Below are 22,619 nucleotides of genomic sequence, written 5' to 3' on the forward strand. Positions count from 1 at the left end.
CAGATTCTCACCCACTCCTCGGGGTTCTCCTAGCCCTCGCTGCAACGGCTGCTACAGCTCTATCCATCCTGTGCCATTGCTGTTTGTAAGTACTTGTCCCTGATCTCACATCTCCTACTGATGGTTCCGTTTGTACCATCAGGATATCTGTATCGCCAATGCACAGTCTGGCACCTCTTCCCATCTTCAAAACTTGCAATGGTTTTCTCTGACCCACAGCAGAAGTGCAACCTTCTTATTATGGCACAGGCATGGCCCAGCAAGGTAAGCCTGTTCTGGGGCGTAAGGCCTGAGGCCCCTGTATGCTTATACATTTATATCCTGGATGACAGCTCCATATGAAACCATATCTATTGCCTTGAAAATACTGTGTGCTTTTGTGCCTTTTTGGATTTTTATGTGCTTTTTCCTCTCCTGCAACGGTCTTACCCTAGACTCCCCTTATTTCAAGAAGCCTCATATATTGTGTATAACCCAGTTCTAATTATTTTCTCCCTTTTTTTGCTGCCAGGTAGAATTAGAGGTCCTCTACCCTGAGTGCTCATTTTGCCTTACTTATTTTGTTAAATAAAGCCTTATCAGTGCGCCAGTTTTTTAATGTTTATTATCCCTCACAAAGCCTGGCCCATAGTAGGGAGGTTATAAAAGGTTTTCGTTAATCAGATTGAAGGAGTCAGTTCAATGCAACAAACACAGGCATCGGTTATGAGCAAAAGACTTCCTTAGGCATGTTGAAAAATATTAGGCCTGTTGCACCTCTAAGGAGCTTATAGTCTGGTTAATAGCAACAAACAGTTGATGCATGAGGAGAGCGTGCTGAACGGAGAGTTTTATGCTGCAGAGGAACTCATTCTAATGCATGACTCTGGATTTTCTCAGATAAGATTTTTCTCAAGCAACACTCTCCTCTGATGTGGCCTGGGTTGGATGGACTTACACTGACTACTTGCTCGGTATGACTATGTAGTGAGAGTCAAGGCCGGGGGACTCTAATCCACATCCTTATTTCAGGAAGGCTAAGGCTTCAGCCATGAGGCTGCTCAGAGGCCCATGGATCTTGAGAGAATGATGAGAAACACTTTATAATGATAGCCATGAAGCTATGGAAACTGCAATTTGGATCCAAAGTGCCCCTCCCATTCTTGAGAAGGGACACTCAGTGGAAAGGGAACCAAGGGGCTGCGCAGAGAGAGAAGTGTACATCTCTTGAGAGGTATCGGCTGGCCCGTTGGTTGAGTAAGTGATGTCGCCTCAAAATCCCCCACTGTAATTCAGGGTGCCCCGAAGACCCTTAAGGATGAGTCCCTGGAGACACTGGAAGCTGTGCGGCAGTGATGGGCATATTGTAGTACTTTAGCAGTCACAAACATAAAATTGTAGTTTTACATAACTTAGTTCTGACAGTAGCCCCATGCATTACGTATCATTCACCTATGTAATACACGTGAGAACTAAATCTCGTGGTGGTGGTTGCCCTTATCCAATATCACATAGCACATGACTGGTTCTCCAACCCAGAAGCCCTCAGGGACGGTGGCAGTACCAGCAATGTGGGAGAAGCAGCAGCTGCAGTTACAAGACCACAGCTGAAGCTGCTAACTGTCACAACGGAACAGCAGGAAGGACAATCCTATGGGTGTCTGGGAGGCTTAGCTAATAAACACAGAAGAGTGAGGAGACTTGGAATTTAGGACCCTGGGGGTAACTGGGTGGAGGCTTGAGGAGCTCAGACTACTACACAGTTTTCAAGCTTTAGCTCCTTCCCCCAGTTCAGCCCTCAACGCCAAGTCCAACGTGACTGAGTCATGCCGGGGAACATACATGACCTATTTTTTCATCCTTAATGCACTCAATCAACTTTATTCCCCTTTCTCTAAACATCAAAATATGATTCATGAGGCATCCAGAAGGAATTGAGAGTCTTCTGACCAAGAAATAGCCTTTCAAACAACTGGAAACTCGTTTGAGAGTGCCATTATCTGGGAGAGATGATCCTCTGAGCTTTCCACTCCAGGCTCTTCCTACTTTCTTAGAAGAAAACATCAGCTGTGGTCCAAGACCTCTTCTTGAAGGGACTTCTGCCTTCACCCAACCTGCCTTCCCTGGTTTGACCCTTTGTCAACATCTTTCCCTCACCCCTCGGCCCCTCATCCTTCCTACCTCGACTGCGCCTCCGACTCCTAGAAGGATCTGTGTAAAAGGCCAGTTGGGGGTCGTTTTCTGCCTCTGTGCCCGAGTCCCCTTCAGGGTTCAAGAAGGCAGAGCCAGCTGCAAAGAGATGAAGCACAGTGGTGACCACATCTTCAGTGTTGTCCTCATGACATCAAACCACTGACCAAGTTCAACAGAAAAGTCAATGAAACAAGAGCAGGTTGACGAAAAATCTGGGAGAGGCAACTTCCTAATACACACATGTGTTGCTAAATAGACCTCCATGGCCATCACTGCAGCCCCCTCTCTCTCCGGTCCATGCAGTCACTCCATGGCACCTGCCTGCCAGAGAGGACCTCCAGGAATGACGGAGCAGAAAGAGAAAAGTAAATTTTGCTCCTGGCAGGTCATGATTGAGGTTGTTGCAAGACTGTGACAGAAGCAAAGGATATTATACATTTGTGCTTTGTTCTGATTCCCGAATGAATATATAGTTACTGCACAAAGAGACTTTAAAAATGCAGAAAGATGTAAAGGAAGCATTCCTGATAGGTTCTAACTCACAGAGACACTCTGCTGCCCATTGATGACACTTTCCTGTTTGTTTGCTTGTTTTTCTGATGCAGAAACAAGTGAGGATTCTAAACCTCCTGTGAAAGAGTGTTACACTGTGCCTTCATTTTAATTACCTTATCCCACCTAGAACACAGTTTTTAAAAAAGATTTATTTACTTTTGTTGGAAAGTCAGATTTACAGAGTGAAGGAGAGACAGAGACAAAGATATTCTGTTCACTGGCTTACTCCCCAAGTGGCAGCAATGACCAGAGCTGAGCTGATCCGAAACGAGGAGCCAGGAGACTGCTCCAGGTCTGTCACATGTGTTCAGGGTCCCAAGGCTTTGGGCCAACATCTACTGCTCTCACAGGCAACAAGCAAGGAGCTAGAAGGCAAGTGCAGCATCTGATACGAACCAGTGCTCATATGGGATCCTGGCACATGCGATGCAAGGACTTTGGCCACTAGGCTATCGTGCTGGGACCCCTCACCCTACCCTGCCCTTCAAACACATTTTAATAGACGGCTGGACAGCTTTCCACATTCGTAAACATGGGTCTATGTTATCATTTGCAATGTATACATCATGATTAGATGGATACGAGGCAGATATAGCAGGTACTTAACAAATTCCCTGTTCATGGACATTTAAACTATTTTTGATTTTTCTCTCATTTAAACAATGTTGTGGTGAACAGACGTCTTCTTTTGTTTTAAAGAATCACTCTTTCTTTTTTAATAGGAAAGTCAGGTTTACAGAGAGAAGGAGACAGAGAGAGAAAGATCTTCCATGTGCTGGATTTCTCACCAAGTAACCACAATGGCTAGAAATGAGCTGATCTGAAGCCAGGAGCCAGAAGCTTCTTCTTGGTCTCCCACACAGGTACGAGGTCCTAAGGCCTTGAGTGTTCTACCTGTGCTGAACAGAACACCTGCAAACCCCGTGCGCGGACACGGCTACCTCGTGCTTTGTTGCTGATCCGCTTTCTCTGACTGCTGGAAGTGTGTGAGAGCAGGGTGGCCTGCTGGTGGTTGGAGTCCACAGGGCTCGTGGCGATGATGTTATCTTTATACTTGTTCATGAGGCACAGCTTGGCATTGTCACTTCCTGCACAAGACAAAGGTGACACAAACACTTTAGAGAACAGCGCACAAGGGCAAAGAAACCTGCATTAACCAAGTAGAACGGACTTCACAGAACTCAAATACGAATCCCGGAGAGGGGGAGGATTTACAGAAGGTTAAATACGCCTCTGATTCTAGGGGATACAAAGTTATAGACAAGAAGTGACATGAGGCGATTACAATTGCAAGTCCAATTGGATGAATTCTGCATTGATAAGGTCACCACCTGCCAACCTTTGGCTAGACATAGACTGCAGATTCTTTCTTTGATCAGCACGGGATTTGAAAATATTTCAACTTTGTGTGCATCCAGGCAGAACAAGTCCTCTCTCTTTCATCACGATTCACTGTTGTCTGACCTCCAGCTACTTCACCTCTGGGCGGTCTGTCTGCTCCAGAAAGACACTGGAGTTTGCAACCCCTGGGTACCATATGTCTATTTGTTGGGCTTAGAACTTTGCCAAGTGCTGGGGAAAATAGGAAAGATACTGAAAACATGCACTTTCTATGCTTAAGGAGCTCCCAGGCTTCAACTCTTTCAGAGGAAATGGCTGTGTTTATAAGACCTCATCTAGATAATAAGCAGCATGGAAACCTTCATTCAGAAAGTCTACCATCTTAAACCACATTGAAAGCCTGAATATTTTAAGGCATTGTCAGTATCAAATATGTTCTCCTTAAAGATAACTTGGCAGTTCCTTCAAGGGTAACTCTCAAGGGCTTATCTATGGAGATTTGCTTATTCGTGGAGGTTTAGAGAAGAGACAGAGAGGCCACTAAAAATGAAAAGTAATCCTTTTCTCTCTGCGTTGTCTTCACCCTGGTGTTGGCCAGTTGGGTGAGGACCAAATCTCTCCTACAGGCAGTGTCTCCAGATAAGCTAAGACAGGCTGTCTCCCACCCTAGTGGTCTCAATTGGTACATGCCTGAGAGAGACAACAAAAAGCACCGGTAAAATAGCTCACATGAACCAAACATCAACAGATGCCAGTGTCTCCTGCCACTCTAGTCCCCAGAGGGCTGCACATTACATACCAGAAATTCTCTAATTCACTCCTCTTGGAGACAAAAGGAACCCTGCGCGCAATGCAAGCGAGCAGCAGAAAGAGATCCAGTTTACACAATTCTTATTTACTGACTTAGAGAACTCCCTTCATTGCAGGAAGCAGGCTATTTCTGCCCACCTAGGGAAGGATACCAGCACATCAGGTTAGGTGGGACAACCAGATGTAAACCTAGTTGACAACCTGTTCCCACACTCCCCTCCCAGTTCTCTGGAGCAATGAACTAAGCAGCCCTCTGCCTTTGCGAGCCCCACCTGGTGTGAGGTCCATGCCTGCCTTCTCATTGCAGCCCTGCAGGGAGTCCAGAGTGCGTGTGACCTGGCTGGCAAAGTCCTCCCCGCCGTTCATGCACTCCCGCTGCAGGTGGTGGCGCAGGTCCGTGATGTCGTACTCATAGCCATCCAGGATGGGCGTCTCTCGAATGCTCAGGGTGCCGCTGGAGTTGTGGCCCTGCACGCGGGCATTGCGCAGACTCTCCCGCCCATGCCCGCCAATCAGCACAGAAGGGATGTAGTGAATCTCATTGGCTGCCTCGGCACTGGCGCTCTTCTGCGGCTGGGGGACCCGGCGGCGTTTGCACCAGCGCCTGCGCGTGTAGAGGATCATCACCAGGCACAAGATGGACAGCAGCAGAGCGATCATGCCACCCTGGGAAGACAGACAGCAGATGTGTGAAAACGGGTGCCATTTCCAAAGGGCCATCGCCCCTTCTGTTACCACTACTCATCACCCAGTTATTAATTCACTCATGCGGGTGGGTGAAGCTCTTGCAGCATCATTCAGCAGTAAAGAGGCAACATGCCCAGCGTTTACAAGGAGCGGAAAATGGAGCTGAAACGACTCAGGGGTCATTGCAAATGATCTAGTTGCAAGTGGCTTAGCCAACAATTTCAAGAAGAAAGAAGTCTCGGTGAATGTAAGTGTGGATGGGGGGACAGGGAGGGAAGGAGAGAGAGAGAGAGAAAGAGAGAGAGAGAGAGAGTAGAAAAAGGGGAGAGGGTTTGTTTTTTGTCACATCTATTACAGGTGCAATTGGCTTTGGATCATTTTTTTAGCAGTGCAGGAAAGCATCTAGTTTGTTCTGTTCCATATCAAAAAAAGCAATCCCAGGGTAATTCCAACTCTGGTTCCACCAGTTTTCAACAAGCCCTATACATTGTAAACCTTAGATTTCTCATCTGTGTCATGGAGAAGATGCCACTTTATGCCCTGAGGTGGCTGTAGGAATTGGGTTAGGTAACTATGTAAAGTGCCTAGCATGATGCATCACATCCAATCAATGCTGTCTTCAGCACAACCTTAAACGTTTTCATCCAGGTATCTGACCCAGCAGGAACGCCTGTAACCCATTCACGAGACATTTATATCCATCTGAAATTCACCACCAGGTGTGGGAAGAAATTGCACCATTTGAACACAACTGGGTCACAGTCCTGTAGCTTTTTCCTCATCATACAATCTTGAGTGCAAAGGATTGAGACCCCTATCCTGGGGGCAAGCTGGAAGACAGCTCCCTCTGGAACTTGTGGTGCCCAAAGTCCACCACCTCAGAGGCCATTCTTAAGAAGGCAGGACCATACGCAGCACTCCAGCTAGAGCCTGAGCAGCAGCACAGCGGGGCTTGGAGGGAGGGCTTTGCTGGCCGGCTCCTGTGCAGCACCAGGCATGTATAAATCTCAAGTGTGATCTGTATCCACTCCCCTTCTTTTGGTCAATATCCTTCCAAACCTATTTCATTAGACCTGGGTGTGCTAAATGGTTCTTCTCTCAACCTTGGGCTTTAGTCACTGCTACCCTATCATACAGGCTGGAGATGAAAATCCCTTTATTAATATCCCGGAGTCCCACCCATACTAGACTGGATGAAGAATATTTTCCCAAACACATTGAAGGGGGCGTTTTTCCAGTCTCATAACACTTATGACTTGGGTTTACAAATTCCTTTTTCCCATAAATCTTCTAATTTATCCTCCCTTTCCCATAATCTCTGTAAGCAAAGAGTCTCTCTCCCTCCCTCCCTCTCTCTCTCTCTCTCTCACACACACACACAAAACCATCCCTTACCACTTTTAAATAAATAGGCTGCACATAGAAGCAGAGATGCAAAGCAATGGTTAGCTGTGCCATGACAGGCCAACTCGCCTGATTTGTTGAAGACATTTGTCAACCTCTTGCTTTTTGAATTTGTCTTTTATCTAGAGAACTCTTCTTCCTGGTACAGTCTCTTGCAAAAGTACAGAGAAAGCATAAACGTATTCACAGGGATGGGGGTCTGAAGCCAAGTGTTCTGGGTCCTCACCAACTGCCGTATGTTCCACCAGCACACAGTGTCCTTCCCAAAATCACAGCCCTTCACCACACACAGCCCTGCTTCCACTGGTGCTGCGACAACAGTCGTGTTCGTGTCTAGCCCAATATTTTTCCAGCAGAATCTTTATCTCAGAGTCAGACCCACTGTCCTTTCCTTCACCCCAAACTGAAACAGTAACAATGGGTAATTAAGCCATACAGAAGGAATAACTTCCTGAAAGAAGTTGTCAGACATTGAATTAGGCTAGTGAGAGCGAGGAGTAATTCTATTCCCTGGAGAGCTGTAACAGCAGCATGAGCATCCATCTCTGAAGGATGGTGTAAATACCATCTTCCCCGCTCACATTGGGTTTTGTGGGGTTCCTTCCAATTTTTCTGGCAAATTCTCCCTTCAGATGGTTGTGAGAGGGTTACAGTAAGATCCAGGCCATAGGGTCACCCCCAATTTCAGCATCACAAAACAAGAGCAGATGGTATTTACTGGGCTTTGACTATGTCTTCGAGATTTCTCTTTCAAAAATAGTTACATTTTCAACTCTAATGAGAATCATTGTGGCTATTTTATACATCAGAATCACTTTGCTGCACAGAGATTAAATGATTTGTCCAAGGTCACACAGTGAATGAGTGATAATGTTAGAATGGGACCAATATGATTCTCACTTCAGAGGCTATGTTCTTCTTCTTCAATTTTTGTCTACCTGGGAGAGTAAGAAAGAGAAAGCAAGAGTAAGACAGAGAACTCCAATTTACTGGCTTACTTTGTAAATGCCTGCAACAGCTGAACGCCGACAAGCCAAAGCTGGGAGCCAGGAATCCAACCTAGATCTCAGATGTGGGCAGCAGGGACTCAACCACTGGAGGCATAATTTGTGACCTCTGAGAGGGTATGTTGGGAGGGAGTTGGAATCAGGAACATGGTCAGGATGCAAACTCAGACCCTCCAGCACTGAATGTCCAAAGGGGCTTCTTAGTGCGCCACGTGTACATGCCTTCGTGTCCACATGCGGAAGAACTTGACTGCCCTGGATGAGCCATGCTTTTGGAAACATACACCCCAGCCTTTGTCCAATGAATTGTAATAAAGGGAGAAGGAGAGAGGAGTAGATGTCACTCACTTCCAAAATTAAATAGAAACCCATAAGGGCCTGGTGCGATAGTATAGTGGTTTAAGTCCTTGACTTCAATGTGCAGGAATCCCATACGGTCACTGGTTCTAATCCTGGCGGCCCCACTTCCCATCCAGCTCCCTGCTTGTGGCCTGGGAAAGCAGTCGGGGACGGCCCAAAGCCTTGGGACCCTGCACCTGTGTGGGAGACCTGAAAGAAGCTTCTGGCTCCTGGCTTTGGATTGACTCAGCTCCAGCCGTTGTGGCCACTTGAGGAGTGAACCATCGGATGGGAGATCTTCCTCTCTGTCTCTCCTCCTCTCTGTATAGCTGACTTTTCAATAAAAATAAATAAATCTTAAAAAAAGAAAGAAACCCATAAAAGTGCACTTCTGAGGGTGGGTTCAAAGGAGAACTGCCACAAATAAAGGCCCTTTTGCTAGGCACTCAGTAAATATCCAAATCCAAGATGAATTGATAGTAAAAATATGGTTCATATGTCAGGCTCCTTTTGTGTTAAAACGACACTGTGCGTCACACACCACTCTATGCCTATACATCATTGGGTCAGCTTCATTGCTGACTATCAACTCAGAAAATTGTGTTCTCTTTCATGTTGAAGACTCACTGGAAATCTCTCACTTCAGCTCCGCACCCCTTGTCAGATGAAGAAACCAGGACTTAGGGAAATGACCTGCTAGACTACACAGGATGGGCTCCAGACAAAGATGCTCTTTGGCTGTTCTTCTCACAGGGCCATCTTGCATGTTCAGTGAAAATTCTGTTTACCAAGTGTGGAGCTAGAATGCTTACTAAGGAATACACTATGCTTGCTTTTCCAAAAATCTATAGGAAACTGCAACACCAGCTTCACACTTGGAGGAGATGGTATAGTTCTCGTCACATGATTCCTCTGCGTATGGTCAGTGACAATGATGACCTCAGCTTTCTAATGGCCAGTTGTCAGCAACCAGCTCCAGCTCCCAGGTGAAACTCAGAACAGGCACAAGGAAAAGATTCTTGGGTGCTCATGTTGGGGTCTCTTTGCTTCTGCAACCCAAAGTGGTGACAGCTGCCATAATACCTTGCCATGACTTCTTGCTTGTGGGCCATTATTAAATAATATATATATATGTATTATATATATATATACTCTATTATTAATATGCAATATTTCTTAATGTTTTATTACGTTTTGTCAAATTTCTATACACAAATTCCTTTGAAATGTCTATCTGCTTTATCCAGCGAATAGCTGTAGATAAGAAACAGTGTACAGGCTTTCTGGGCCTGTTGCCACACTAGCAGAAGGCGTGTGTGCACCTGGATAATTGTCAGTCTTCAGGCAGGACTACACCGGCTATGCTCAATTTCTATTGCGTTCCTGTAATAAATCCTAGTCCCTTGGCAGTTTTACCTTTTCATTCCTTTTGCCTTTATGAAGAATTTCAAGACATTTCAGGGAAAGTCATGCATGTTCTAAGATTTTTTTTTCTTTCAAAGAATCTAATAAAACAAAAAGATGGTGACTGCAGGCAGGAGAAACCTCAGGTCAAGGGCTGTAGCTGGAAGCTTCCTGATAACCAAGCAGAAAAGGAAAAGGCAAGATGCACACATTCTTTCTGACCAAAGAAATAAACCTTCCTCTGGTTACAGCTCCAAGTGCAGGCCTGCAGTCCACACAGGATTGCACAGCACACGTGATGGACAGTTCCACCTCGCAGGCGCTGTGCGTGCTTGACTTCATGCCTGAATACTACCCCAGGCATGTTTAGAGTGCATCTTTTAATTCACTTGTGCTAGCTCCAGTGTTTACAGCAAACATTTAGGTGCATCTGAACCGAAGCAATGAATAACAAGCTGCCAAATACAAACATTAAGAATGAAGAAAGAAAACCAAAATAAAGAAAAAGAGCACCACAATACCAACCCTAAGATCTGGAGTTATTGTGTGATTTGTTCACCTTTAGGTGAGCCGTTGATTATCCTATGCAGTTTTTCAGAATTCTTAATGCTCTGTAACTAGATGTGTGTTTGGGATATATGAGAACTCCATATTTATTAACATGTTCCATGCCAAAAAAGTGATATTTTAAAATGTATCTTTCTTTTAAAAAACCAATAAATCATTTCTATCAGCTTTAATGGAGATCAAACAAATGAAAGCAACTTTATTTTATTATGACATTGACATCTTCAATACTTACCTGAGGGAGCAATATGAGGTCTGTCGTGTAATGTGTACATTTTGGAGTTCAACCTTTTGTATACTATTGATGGTGATTGCCCAGGGATGGGGAATTCTAGGCAGTGCTCTGTTTTAGGTTCATGGCAGTGTGTCAACCACAGGACTGTCCAGTTGTCTGGCCTGCATATTCATCCCAGCTCCAAGTCATGTCTCCTTCCCCTAGCTAATTCCTAGCCCTTTTTCAAAGTCAGCTCAGCCACACAATCTCAGTCAGTTCTCTTCTACTCTTACTGCACTGCCACAGACTTCTACATAATTCTATCCACAAATATTTTTACCTTTGTTTTGCTTGTCAGTCTCATGTATTAGACTACAAGCTTCAATAGAGTAGGGACAGTGTTTGGAACATCTCTTGTATCTCCACTCTCAAAATTTAGGATCTGGCATAAACCAAAGGTTCAGTGATTGTGAAACAAAGTAAGGAAGGAAGAGAGGGAAGGAGGGAGAGATTGTGAATATATTTAAATTTAGACACCTTCTGCGTACCTTCAAGCCAAGTTCCTCCATGTCAGCCACTTACAGGACACATTCATTCAATTGGTTACCAAATCATTGAGCAAGTGTTCACTGATAGTTCATTGAGGAATTTCTCTAGAGTCACTCTTACAGCTATTACAGTGATGCATTCCAGTGGGAGGCAATGGGATGCCTCCTTTGGTTTTTAAAAGTAAATATAGACACAAAAGTACAGCAAAGCAAACCCAGGTGCTGGAACAGGCAGCTTTACTTCTTTACAACAAAAGAAATTGCTATAGGTGAATGTACTATGGGCAAAAGGCAATACTATGGGTCACATTTTTAAGAGCAAATGGAATCCTTCTCTAAATCAGTGTCACCTGATCAATAAATCTTAGTGTAAAAGAGTCTCAATCTATTGAATGTCACCACAGTTTAGGGAGTTGCTTGGGTTTTGTGAACTCTTGGCAGAAAAAAAATGGCAATGCTGAAGATTGTTTCCAGCTACCATCTGTCAAGGGACTGCAGCCAATCAATCAGCTCACATTTCAAAGCTTAGCTTCACCCTAGGAGTGACCAGAAGAGTGAATCTGAGACATAATTAATTATCCCTCAAGGCAACTGGACATTCTGCATTCAAATTATGTTCCTAAAGGCATTAAGTGGTAGCTACAAAACAAGAAGATAATAGATTTAGTGGCTCGTGTCTTTTCTTTCAACAATAATGCTCAGAGACTGGGGCAAAGATTTTTCTCTCTTCTTGACAACAGTTCTATCTGTCCTGGGCATCTACAGGGGGCAGGTAGTGAGCAGGAAACCTGAGCACAGCCCTATGGAAACCCTTGGTCATGGTTTAAAATCACAGTGCTCCAAGAACTGATTCCTTCCAATCCTTTTAAAGGAGACCTTTAGAAAGCTAGACCTCAGCTACTAATGACATGGAAGTCCCCAGTGAAATAGCAGGACACACCAGTGGTGTGATTTAGTATAAACGGCACCAACTCTTGAAATTATCCCAAGGCTAGTTCTATAAACTTGGGTGAGTGAAGGAAGGCAGTGACTCCTCTAACTTGGAGATTTCAAATTGTAATCCTCATCAAGCTGGAAATAGATCTACACTGGTAAGTTTATGGTAGAGAAAACATACATGAGATCTTCCTGCTTGGCAAACACAAAAGCTGGAGAAAAAGCAAAGGAGGGAGCTGATTCTTCAGAGGCCAACCTTCAACTCCACCGAGCACATGGGGTATCCCTGAGTAGTAACCACCACCCCGCTTCCCCAGTGGTACAGCAACCCTTGGAAATGAGATGTCATCATTGCACTGGTCATCACCTGGAAGATTCCTCTCTTGACAGAGATTCACACAAATCAGAAGTTAAAACAAGCCCCTGGGTGAGCTCTCCTGGCAGCTCCTCTCTTCGTGGTGCCTGGTGAATAGAGACCCATTATCCCTGCCCATCTCCTCCTCAAATGGCAGACAAGTGAAGCGCTCTAAGCATATTAAATAGCGAGTTCAATTTATAAATTATTAGGAGCATTACCTTCCCATGGGAGTTTTCTGCAGTCTTTAATCGTGTGGAAAGGATTTCCAGTTGCCATGGGCCACCACATTAATTAAAAGGCCTCAGTGTGCCTTCTGGGGTTTCTGCCACTGATCATGTATCCTGCTGCTAGGGCACAGCCCCACCCTGCCTGGTTAGCCAATCTCTGGGGCATACTACAACTCTCTTCTGCTGTCTTAGAGAGCTCAAGAATTCCTTCCTAATCTCCCTAAGAGCAAGCATCCAAAGCTTAGGAAAGACGCAGGATGTTCCTCAAGATGGTTGCTCATTAAAAACTCATTTGCTGGGTAAAGATGGGAAACAGGCATCTTTTCATACACAGTAGACATCTTCTGAACCCGAGAGCCTTCTGGGCGAGGTGACTTCATGTCTGAGGCGCCCTTCCAACTCAAGGAAGCTATGACTACGTTCATCCTCGAAAAAAATATCCTCTGCTTCATAGATTTTTACTTACTATATTGATGAAATTAGATTTTAGAGCCTTTTTCTTTTCCTGGGCCAGAAAGTTTTCCTACCGTTCAATGTGATCACCTTGTTTCTTCTTTAATCTGGGAAGTTTGTCTTCTCTTGCTTTATGTGACTTCAGGAGTTTCAACTAATGAGAGCCTGGAGCCCCGCAGGGACAGTGGCTGCAGGCTAGTGTGCTGGAGTCAGCCTTGGCTATTTCAAGTTGTCCTCCTTCAGATTCTTTTTATAGAGATGCTTTTTTGGTTCTTGAGATTTTTCTTGCCTCAGACCCCTGACTTTGCTGTCCAAAAGTAAGAGAGCACATTTGTTCCTAAGCCTCTTAGAGCTCTCTGATCGTGAGTAGCTCCAGTTACCTGTCGTTTGCCTTAATGAGAACCATCAGGCCAAATGGAGCCTGGTGAAGCAGGGTGACAGAGAGGCAGCTTGCTGCAGGCTGATTTTTCCTGTCCAAGGCTATCTGGATGGATCCCCTAATTCTGAAGACTAGCCTACTTACCAGCAGAGTGGGAAATTTGGGAAGATTTGAGCTATTAGGGCAGAGCGGAGACCTTTCATTCCTGGAACAACGTCTGTGACCACAGATGACGCTGTCAAGTCAGGCACTATGGTGATACCCAAATAGTGTCAGGGTACAGGCACTGGCCTGTGTCTAACATCTTGTGCACACACACACGCATCAATGCGTGTATTACGCCTGCCAGGCAGGCTGAGAGATGAAAGGGCCCACCCAGAAGGGAAGGCACTGCAGGTTGCTGTCTCAGCAACCCATGGGCGGAGCTGCATGAGACAGGCTCCCTCCGCGAGCTGTGTGCACCAGCCCTTCAAAACTTCACAAACCAAGCATGAAGCCAATAAATAAATATCTCCAGCTGGATAATGCTCAGCGCCTATTCTTGGCCACGTTCCTCTCCTTCTTTCCTCTTTGTTTTTATGCAGTAGGTGATCTTGATGAAATAAAATAATGACAATAATCTGCTCCATTAGGACCAAACATTAAGGGAATTATTGAACAAGGCACAGAAGAGGCAGCAGGCACAGGATATGCTAATGACCATTAGAAAATTCCCCTACTTTTTGCTGATCATAATGGAGTTATTAAACGCCTCTTCCTTACATCTCAAAAGTGAGGCAGGCCACATCCAGGGCAGGAGAGGGAGTCTCAGAAAGCTGATAGCTTCATGGGCAGTAGCTGAGAATGAGCAAATAAAAATCAACAAACAACATTAAAAAGTAGTCACTGAAGGTAGATTTGCGACAAGGCGCATGTGGGTATGCCAGTGACTTCAGCTGAAAACAACCTGTAGCACAATTAGTTGGCCAAAGAAAATTATCAGGCATCAAGGTCTAGGCGAATTTTGGAGTGCAGTCATCTGTATTACCACCTGAATCAGCAAACATTTAGAAGATTTCTTTCCTCTACAGTTAAAAAAATGAGGTGTGCCCTGACATTTGTGTTATTAGAAGATGCCTGCCAGACAGGATAGAGCTGGGAGGCCTTTCACACGGGCTGCGAGTGTGAACATTTTCTGGTCCTACACCTAATGGTACGGTTTGAGCAAATGGTTAGCAAATCTGATTAACCAGATTCTGGCCACGTATGCTCAACAGATTCCTCTGGAACAGTCTGACAGTTGTACACACAGACGCAGGTCCCTTGCTTTCCTTAAGACCTTGATCTGATAGTAGGAACCTAAGTGGAGTGGCAGATACTGCCCCAGTGTAACCACAGAAACAGAAAATAGCATGAGAATAAAATGATAAGTTTGGATTCTTTCAGGGAAGATAGGACTTTCAGCACAAGTTTTCTGCCCACTAGAAAACTTGCCTGCCATGTTTTGCATTAGAACCGAAAAAGTGGTAACAGTTATTCCCAGTCTGAGGCATTCAAAACAGAGATGTACGGGACTTTTATGCATTGATTTTCTGCTCAGACACTTTCTACAAATGGTAACTGGTTTGCTCCACAACCTTCAAACTTCTAACCACAAGTCCCACATTCTCACTCAAATACCCTTGTTGCTCTCGGGCTGTGACCCAGTCTTGGCATAATAAAGCTGAAGAGATGCAGCAAAGAGGAGAGGCAAGGGAATTAAGGACCAGAGAGAGATGCTGACACACAAACACGATTAAAACATCACATTGCCAAGATCCCTTCCAAGTCCGTCACTCCTTGCCAGCACCATGAGCCTGGCATCATGAGGGGAGGCAGAGGGAACGTCCCAGTTGACAGGAATCTTCCCTTGGGCCATGCACTACACGTGTGACTCTTATTTTTCCTCCTTGAAAAAAAGCTATTGGTTTAATGTTTCCACATAACTAATCAAATGCAAAATCAGAAGAGCCATGATGTGTAAAGGCCTTCTCTGAGCAGGACACTGACATTCTCGTTAGGGCAGCTTCATTAAACCACCAGCTACACCATCAGCAGCATATTGTCTTCAGCTAATTACATTTTTGTTGGCAAAGCCAGTGCACAAGTCTTGAGTTCTTCCCATCATTAATTTGAAAAACACAAAACCTAAACCAAAGAACCAGGAGTCCTGTCCTTTCTCCTCCCTTGCTAATATCCTACCCACCGCTCCATCTTCTCCAAGTTGTGCTTCTGGTCTTCCGGGTTTCTTCCTGCGGCTTCTGGGGGTGGGGTGAGGGTGCTGTGATGATTTGAGGTGGCGAACCTCCCACCTGTGCTGGACTTCTCCATCCGCTTCCCGGGGTTTATTTTGTTCCCAGCAAGTGACACGTAGCAGGACCCAGTGCTTGCCAGTCAGTGATGGAAACCTGCAGCTGAGCCCCACCCAGCTCCTCTCCATCCATCTTCGAAGTGGCCAGAGGTTCTGCTGTGTCCTTGTTTGTCAGATTTTATTTTACCATTCAGTGACTTAACCACGCAGAAGGAATACAATGGTTCGGCTTGTTGGGGCCAGAGACAATTCCACGATACAGAAGCTGTCAGTATCCCTCTGCTCGCGTCCTAGAGACAGGAATCCTCTACCAAACATTGTCTCATCTGTATTTGGGGTGGTGCATTTTCTCTAATGCCTTGTTAGAGAAATAATGCCAACATATGGCATTATTACTAAGTAATACAGATTGTAATGTCCATGCAGTTTCTGTGTTCTACTTCAAAAAATATTCATTTTATTTATTTGAAAGACAGATTTGAGAGGAAAAGGAAGATGCAGGGACAGAGGACTTTCATTTACAGATTCATTCCCCAAACAGCTGCAGCTGTTGGTACTGGGCCAGGCCAAAACCAGGAGCCAGTAGTTTCATTCAGATACTCTCCCACATCAGTGCAGGAGCCCAAGCATTTGGGCCATTGTCTACTGCTTTTCCAGATGCGTTACTAGGGAGTTGGTTCAGAAGTGGAGCAGCCAGGACTTGAACCAGTGCCCATCTGTAATGTCGGCACTGCAGACAGAGGCATAAACCATTAGGTCAAAATGCTAGCCCCCGTTTTCTACTTAGCATTCGTGATCTGTTCTCTCACTTCTATCAGCAGGGAGAGAGAGTGAGCATCCAGGAGAAAGGTGAGACAGGGAGTAGGCGTAAGGTAAGAAGGCTTGTCTGCCCATCTCTAGACCCTGTTCTTACACTTCCACACTCTCTCACCTAAACCTTTCCTAGCCTTTGAAATCCCAATATTCATTTCTCTCTGCCTGACACCTCTTTTGACTGCTGCAGTACATTCTCTTCCAACTCCTGGAGCTCCTCTAAATCGCCCACGAATCCTACTGTTTCTGTTGTTGCCATTGCCTAGATCCGACTAGACCTACAGAAACAGACCACATTTTAAACAACCCCACAGCCCCAGCCTCAGCAGACTGCCCATCCCAGGATGAGTCAAGAACACCATGATGCTACTTGATTAATTACAGGCAGGTGCATTCCACTGGTGTGGCAAGGTCGAGACAACACACATAGGATACTGTTTGTCATTTCTGAACCAAACCTCCATCTGGAAGCCATCTTCATTCTGGTTTTGATCAGCTTTTTGGCCAGCACAGTGGGGCACAACCTTGGCTGCTAGAGTTCCCTGGGGTAGAACTCATCTACAGTAGGGTCATTGTCTCCTCACCCACAAGTATGCTCAAACAGAGGGTGAGTGCTACAGATCCATCACCCTGTGGATCTAGCTGTGTTCAGGCATGGGAGCCCATCTTTAGCCACCTCACTGTAGCTCCTAGGAAGGTATTTTCAAAGTTTGTGGAAATTGGAATTAAAATGTAAGTTTGTGTTGGTGTAAACACTTTTGAAATCTGTGCTTAATTCTTTCCCACACGCATCTGCTATGACCTTTTTAAAGGTCCTTCCGTATGCATGGATTTCAGAATTTCATGCACCAATTAAATTTATTTCTAATTCTGTTTTCTGTGAACTTTCTGAAATATTCTCTTATCTTTTGACGCCATCAGCAAGCAGTTACAACATGACTGAGAGCTCACCAAAACCGAGAATTTTTTTTCTAATAAAATTAACCGGCCTTAACTTAGATCTCACTATTTCAGTTCTGTTCTAAAGAGTTTTGTGTGAATAGCATCAAACCAACAGAGAAGTTAAAGGAATCTGTCATCAAATTTAAAACATCTATTTTCTACTTAATCATAGAAGGAAGAGTACTACATGGTTTACCAAGCTAACGATATAAAAATAACTTATTTTCTTAGAAACTAAAGCTTCAAATTCTTGTTTTCATTAATCTATGCATTATGCATGTTTATATATGTAGATTTATTTACACTCATATTCCTGTTTCCGCAGAGTTATTGTAACTTAGATGGAAAAGCCCTTGTTAACTCATTCTATAATTGGAGAAACTAAATTTGGCTTAACAAGAAGACCAAACACTGTCAGGGCCAGCAGCTTTTTGACATCACGCCATGACAGATGAGGGCTGTGAATTGGGCAGACCCTAGAGGCACACTGCGGGCTCAGTGTACTCCTGGCACTTGGTGGTAACTACACTTATTTTCCCTCTCAATCAAGAAAGTATACCAGCATGCAAGTACAATGAGAATGACCTTATTTGAGGACATTCATAACTTTGACTCTGCTCTAATGAGAAAAAAAATGGAAACCAGTCACAAATTTCAGCACTTTACCTATTATTAGTAGCAAATGCAACTGCCACTTACTAAAATTGATGAGGACGTATCAGGCATCAGGGCACTACAGCTACAAATAGCAGAAGGGTTAAAGCAGATAGTGAGGACGTGAAAAAACAAGGACTTGTTGACCTTGCCTGGAAGGCTAGCTAGGGACCTAGGCTTGACCAGGTCCAAACAGGCTCTCATTCACTGTACAACAAGCACCATGTGGTCTCACCTAAGTGGCTGTGGTGGGTCTGTGTCCTCCAGGAACTCCTCTGCTCAAAATCGAATCCTCTAATGTGTATGTTAATTTGGGTTTGGACATAGGGCCTTTGAGAGGTAATCAGAATTTGATGAGGTGTCTTAAAGACCGGACCTCTATGATGGCACAGGTGTTTTAAGAAGAAGAAAACAGGGCCTGGTGCAAAAACATAGTGGCTAAATCTTCCTTTGCATCCTCTGGCATCCCATGTGGGCACCAGTTCATGTCCCAGCTGTTCCACTTCCTTTCCAGCTCCCTATTTGCCTGGGAAAGCAATAGAGGATGGCCCAAAACCTTGGGATCCTGCACTTATGTAAGAGATCCAGAAGAAGCTCCTGGCTCCTGGCTCCTGGCTTAGAATCAGCTGGTCTCTGGGTACTTAGGGAGTGAACCAGCAGATGGAAGATCTTTCTTTATATCCTCTGTAGATCTGTCTTTCCAATAAAAATAAATAAATCTTAAAAAAAAAAAAAGAGGAAAACCAAGCCAAGCTGCCCACTTGCTGTCTCACCATGTGCTGCCCTGTGTCCTGTTAATGATGTGGCAGAAGGCCTGTGACAGCCTTCACACCCTGCAGAGCTCCCTGTAACTCACTGAGTCCCAGGCAGTCAGTTAGGGCAGAAGGTCTACTGAAACACCAGGCCTCATATCATGCCTCACAATACTCAAAACTGCAAATCTCATTCTGAAAACCCTTTGTAGTGATTTTCTCAGCTTTAATTCCTTTTTAAAGATTTATTTATTTTTATTGGAAAGGGGGATTTCCAGAGAGAAGGACAGATAGAAAGACCTTCCATCCACTGGTCCTTAGATGGCTGCAATGGCTCAAACTGAGCCAATCTCCTAGGTCTCCTGCGTGTGGGTGCAGGGTCCCAAGGCTTTAGGCCATCCTCTGCTGCTTTCCTAGGCCACAAACATGGAGCTGGTTGGCTGGATGCCTTCAACTTCAATTCTTAAAAACCATATACATATTAACAGACAGGCCGTCAATACATAGAAATACAAAGGAGGACAGAAAGGAAGAATGAGGAAGTGGTGGCCTTGTGGCCCAGACACTCTTGTTGTATGTGACAGGCTTTCCCTAAAGTTTCTGTTTGGTGACTGTGAAAGATGGAAAGTGGGCAGAGAGATAATGGTTTAGCTCAGAAAAGGCCGTCACAGGGCTAGTGTTGTATTGCAGTGCATTTAGCCACCACATGTGATGCTAGATCCCATACTGGAGCATTGTGTTTTATGAACTGTCTGCTCCACGTTCAAGCCATGTTCCCAACAATGCATCTGGGAGAGCAGTAGAAGATGGTTCTAGTATTTGGGCCCCTACTACCCACACGGGAGACCAAAATGTGGTTCCACACACCTTGCTTAAGCCTGAGCCTGTTGACCCCATGTGGGGACAGAGCAGCAGATAGAAAACTGCTTGCTTTGTGCCTCTCCCCTTCTCTGCAATTCTTTCAAATAAATGCATCTATCTTTTAAAAAGGAAGGAAGAAAGAAAAAGAAAAAAGAGAAGATAGCCACACTAACACAGAGGGGACCTGAAAACAACACTCCTCTCAAGGCCTGCCAAACAGAGGTGTGCACTGATTGACCATGTGGCTTGGTCCCCACGGTGCCACAACCTGTCACTACCCCTAAAGTCTCTCTGGGTCCCAGCTTCCTATGTCACACTTGTTCAGTGTTTCCCTAGAATCCCTAGTGCCCCTCGAGCCAAAGGCTAGGCCTTCTTGTAGGTTTCCAAGATGCATAGCCCCTTCCCAGAACACAGAGTTATGGTTGCACTTAGATAAGAATAAGTCAGAAATACATGTGGGGAGTGTGGCATTGTGGCATATCAGGCAACACTGTCACCCACAACACTGGCATTCCACATGGGCACCTTTTCATGTCCCAGCTACTGCATTTCCATTCCAGATCCCTGCAAATGACCCGGGAAAAGCAGAAGACAGCCCTCAATCCTTGTGCCCCTAGATACAGGTCAAGCTCTTGACTTCCTGGCTGCAGTCTTGCTCTTTGGCTATTGTGGTCATTTGGGTAATAAACAGAGAATAACAGATCTCACTCGCTGTGTGTGTGTGTGTGTGTGTGTGTGTCCCTCTCTGTTACTCTGACTTTCAAATAAATAAATTCATTTTGAAAGAAAAGAAGAAAGAAAATGTGGAACTCATCATGGGTGTCCCATATGAGTGACGGAATCTGATCACTCGAGCTATCTCCTGCTGCTTCCCAAAGTCCACAGTACAGGAAGGTAGAATTGGCAGCAAAGCCAGGACTTGAGCCTGAGAACTCCATCTGAAGTACAGGCACGGCAAGCAGTGTCCTTGCCACTGTCCCAAATGCCCACTCTGAAGCCAAATTTTAAAACAAGTAGGAAGAGGAGAAGGAAGACATTTTAAGCCTCAAGGATATCTTTGGTGAAGCTGTGAATGCATCAGGCAGCAAGGGGGATCCAGGAGGTAAAACTGGGCTAGTCTGCTGCTGGAGCAGAGAAGGGTAGAGAGAGCTTGACACTTTAGAACATAGACTACACAGTGAAGGGGACTGGTCAAGGGTTTCTACAAGCGAGGTGACATAATTCCTGTTTTGTTTTACTAGGAGCAGCCTGGTGACAGTAAGAGGGTGATTGTGAGGAGAAGAAAGAAGACCCTCACATGGGTCCACTAGCCATGATCATGGAGAGGCACTCCAGAGACTTTTAGATAAGAGTATGGACAGAGTTTGGTGAAAGGAAGCAAACCAGAGGAGCATCCCTTGGCTGAGGTGGGCACAAAGATATGGACAAAATGGATTCAGATAACAAATTAAACAGGGAGACCAAGATCCATGTGCTCCCAAGCAGTGGGATGCGTTCGTTCTGTGATTTGCAGCAACGGTGACTCATTTTCATGTTGATTCCTCTTTCTCTGCACTCCTGATGACCCGTGGTCATGCTGGCTACATCAGGATTAAATGCTGGTGATGTCTTCTGGTTGTTTTTATAATGTGGGTACCATGTTACACAGGGCTATCCTGCATACAATTTTAAATTCTCATACAATTAAATCAGGTGCAAATGAGTATTGGCAGCAGGTTTGAACTGAGCTGACAAGCTAAGGAACTCGCAAAGCTGGAGGCTCCTAGTTAAGAAGGAAGTGCGGAAGGGGCACTGAGTCCCTGGGATCCACAACACAGAACTTCTTACCCATGGAAATTGGACCCAGCTGCCCTTGCCTCTGGCACTTGCCATGAGCACCGGTGAGGTCCCCCTGGAAAGGGAGTCAGGGAGGTGCCCTGCAGCCCTTAGGGCTGTTATTTAGTGAGGCTAAGTCAAATGTCATCTGGGGGGGGGGCTTTCCTTCCAGAGCAGAGGTTTCCCCCATAGATTAATTACTGTTCTGAGAACAAGTCAGACAGGAAAGAGAGTTGCTAGCCCTCCAGCTATACAGGCAGGAACGCTTTTGCCAGGCTTCAGCCACATTCTTTTAGGCTAGAGGACAGATATTTTCTTAGAAGATTCAAAGTCCTCCAGAGGTAGTTCTAGGAGATTTACATATACCACACTCTCTAGAGCTGGAGACCAGATGCTGTTCTCACAGCCGACTTCCCCTTGGGTGCTGGGAAGCTACGGGAGTCCTTTCCGCTGGCACAGGTAGCTTTGTTTAGAGATGCAGGGAAGAGATAAGACGGAGCCAGTCAGAAGGAGCGGGACACAAGGTGTCCCAGGCTGCTCTGCAAATTAGCTTTTTGTTGAGGGCCCCTCTGGACCATGTGATGGGTCACAGTTCAAGCCCTGGATCTGCCTCCTATCCCAGCTTCCTCTTTCACTCTCATAATAGAATTCTTTATTTGTTGATGATGCTTGCATAGTTGAGAAGGATGCATGTCCATGTGGACCACCGATTAGGGTGGGAAGGGTCCAGGAATACGGGAAAATGGATGAGACAACTATTTCCAATCTTCATCACTATTCTTCCTGTCTCTGAGGGAAAGGGAGAGACAGAGAGGAGAGGCCCTCCCATCCCCAGCAGTCCGATGACACCCTACAGTCCCTGATGTGGAGTATGTTCTGAGGGCACTGCTTAAGTGATTTCGATAGCTCTCAGATGCTGTTGATTTCATTACTCCAAGGCTAAGGAAATCTCTCCAGAGTCTATTGGCTGACATAGCTCACCTCAGATACCGGTGGTCGAAGCTTGGCCAGGAGTGTTACCCATTATGTTCTACCCTCCATGGTGTTAGACA

General features: G+C 45.2%; 1 protein-coding gene across 1 annotated transcript in view; it reads right to left on the reverse strand.

Annotated features, from left to right (window-relative positions):
* ASTN1 (astrotactin 1) overlaps positions 1 to 22,619 on the reverse strand; it is a 303,431-nt gene that overhangs the window by 160,763 nt on the left and 120,049 nt on the right. Inside the window, exons 3-5 of the mRNA XM_004596275.2 lie at positions 5,151 to 5,544; positions 3,669 to 3,815; positions 2,161 to 2,268 (exon numbers count right to left, since the gene is read on the reverse strand). Coding sequence (XP_004596332.2) covers positions 2,161 to 2,268; positions 3,669 to 3,815; positions 5,151 to 5,544 — 649 coding nt within the window. The remainder of the gene's footprint in view (positions 1 to 2,160; positions 2,269 to 3,668; positions 3,816 to 5,150; positions 5,545 to 22,619) is intronic.

The sequence above is a fragment of the Ochotona princeps genome, chromosome 2 (assembly GCF_030435755.1).
Source record: "Ochotona princeps isolate mOchPri1 chromosome 2, mOchPri1.hap1, whole genome shotgun sequence".
In the NCBI taxonomy this organism is placed as follows: Eukaryota; Metazoa; Chordata; class Mammalia; order Lagomorpha; family Ochotonidae; genus Ochotona; species Ochotona princeps.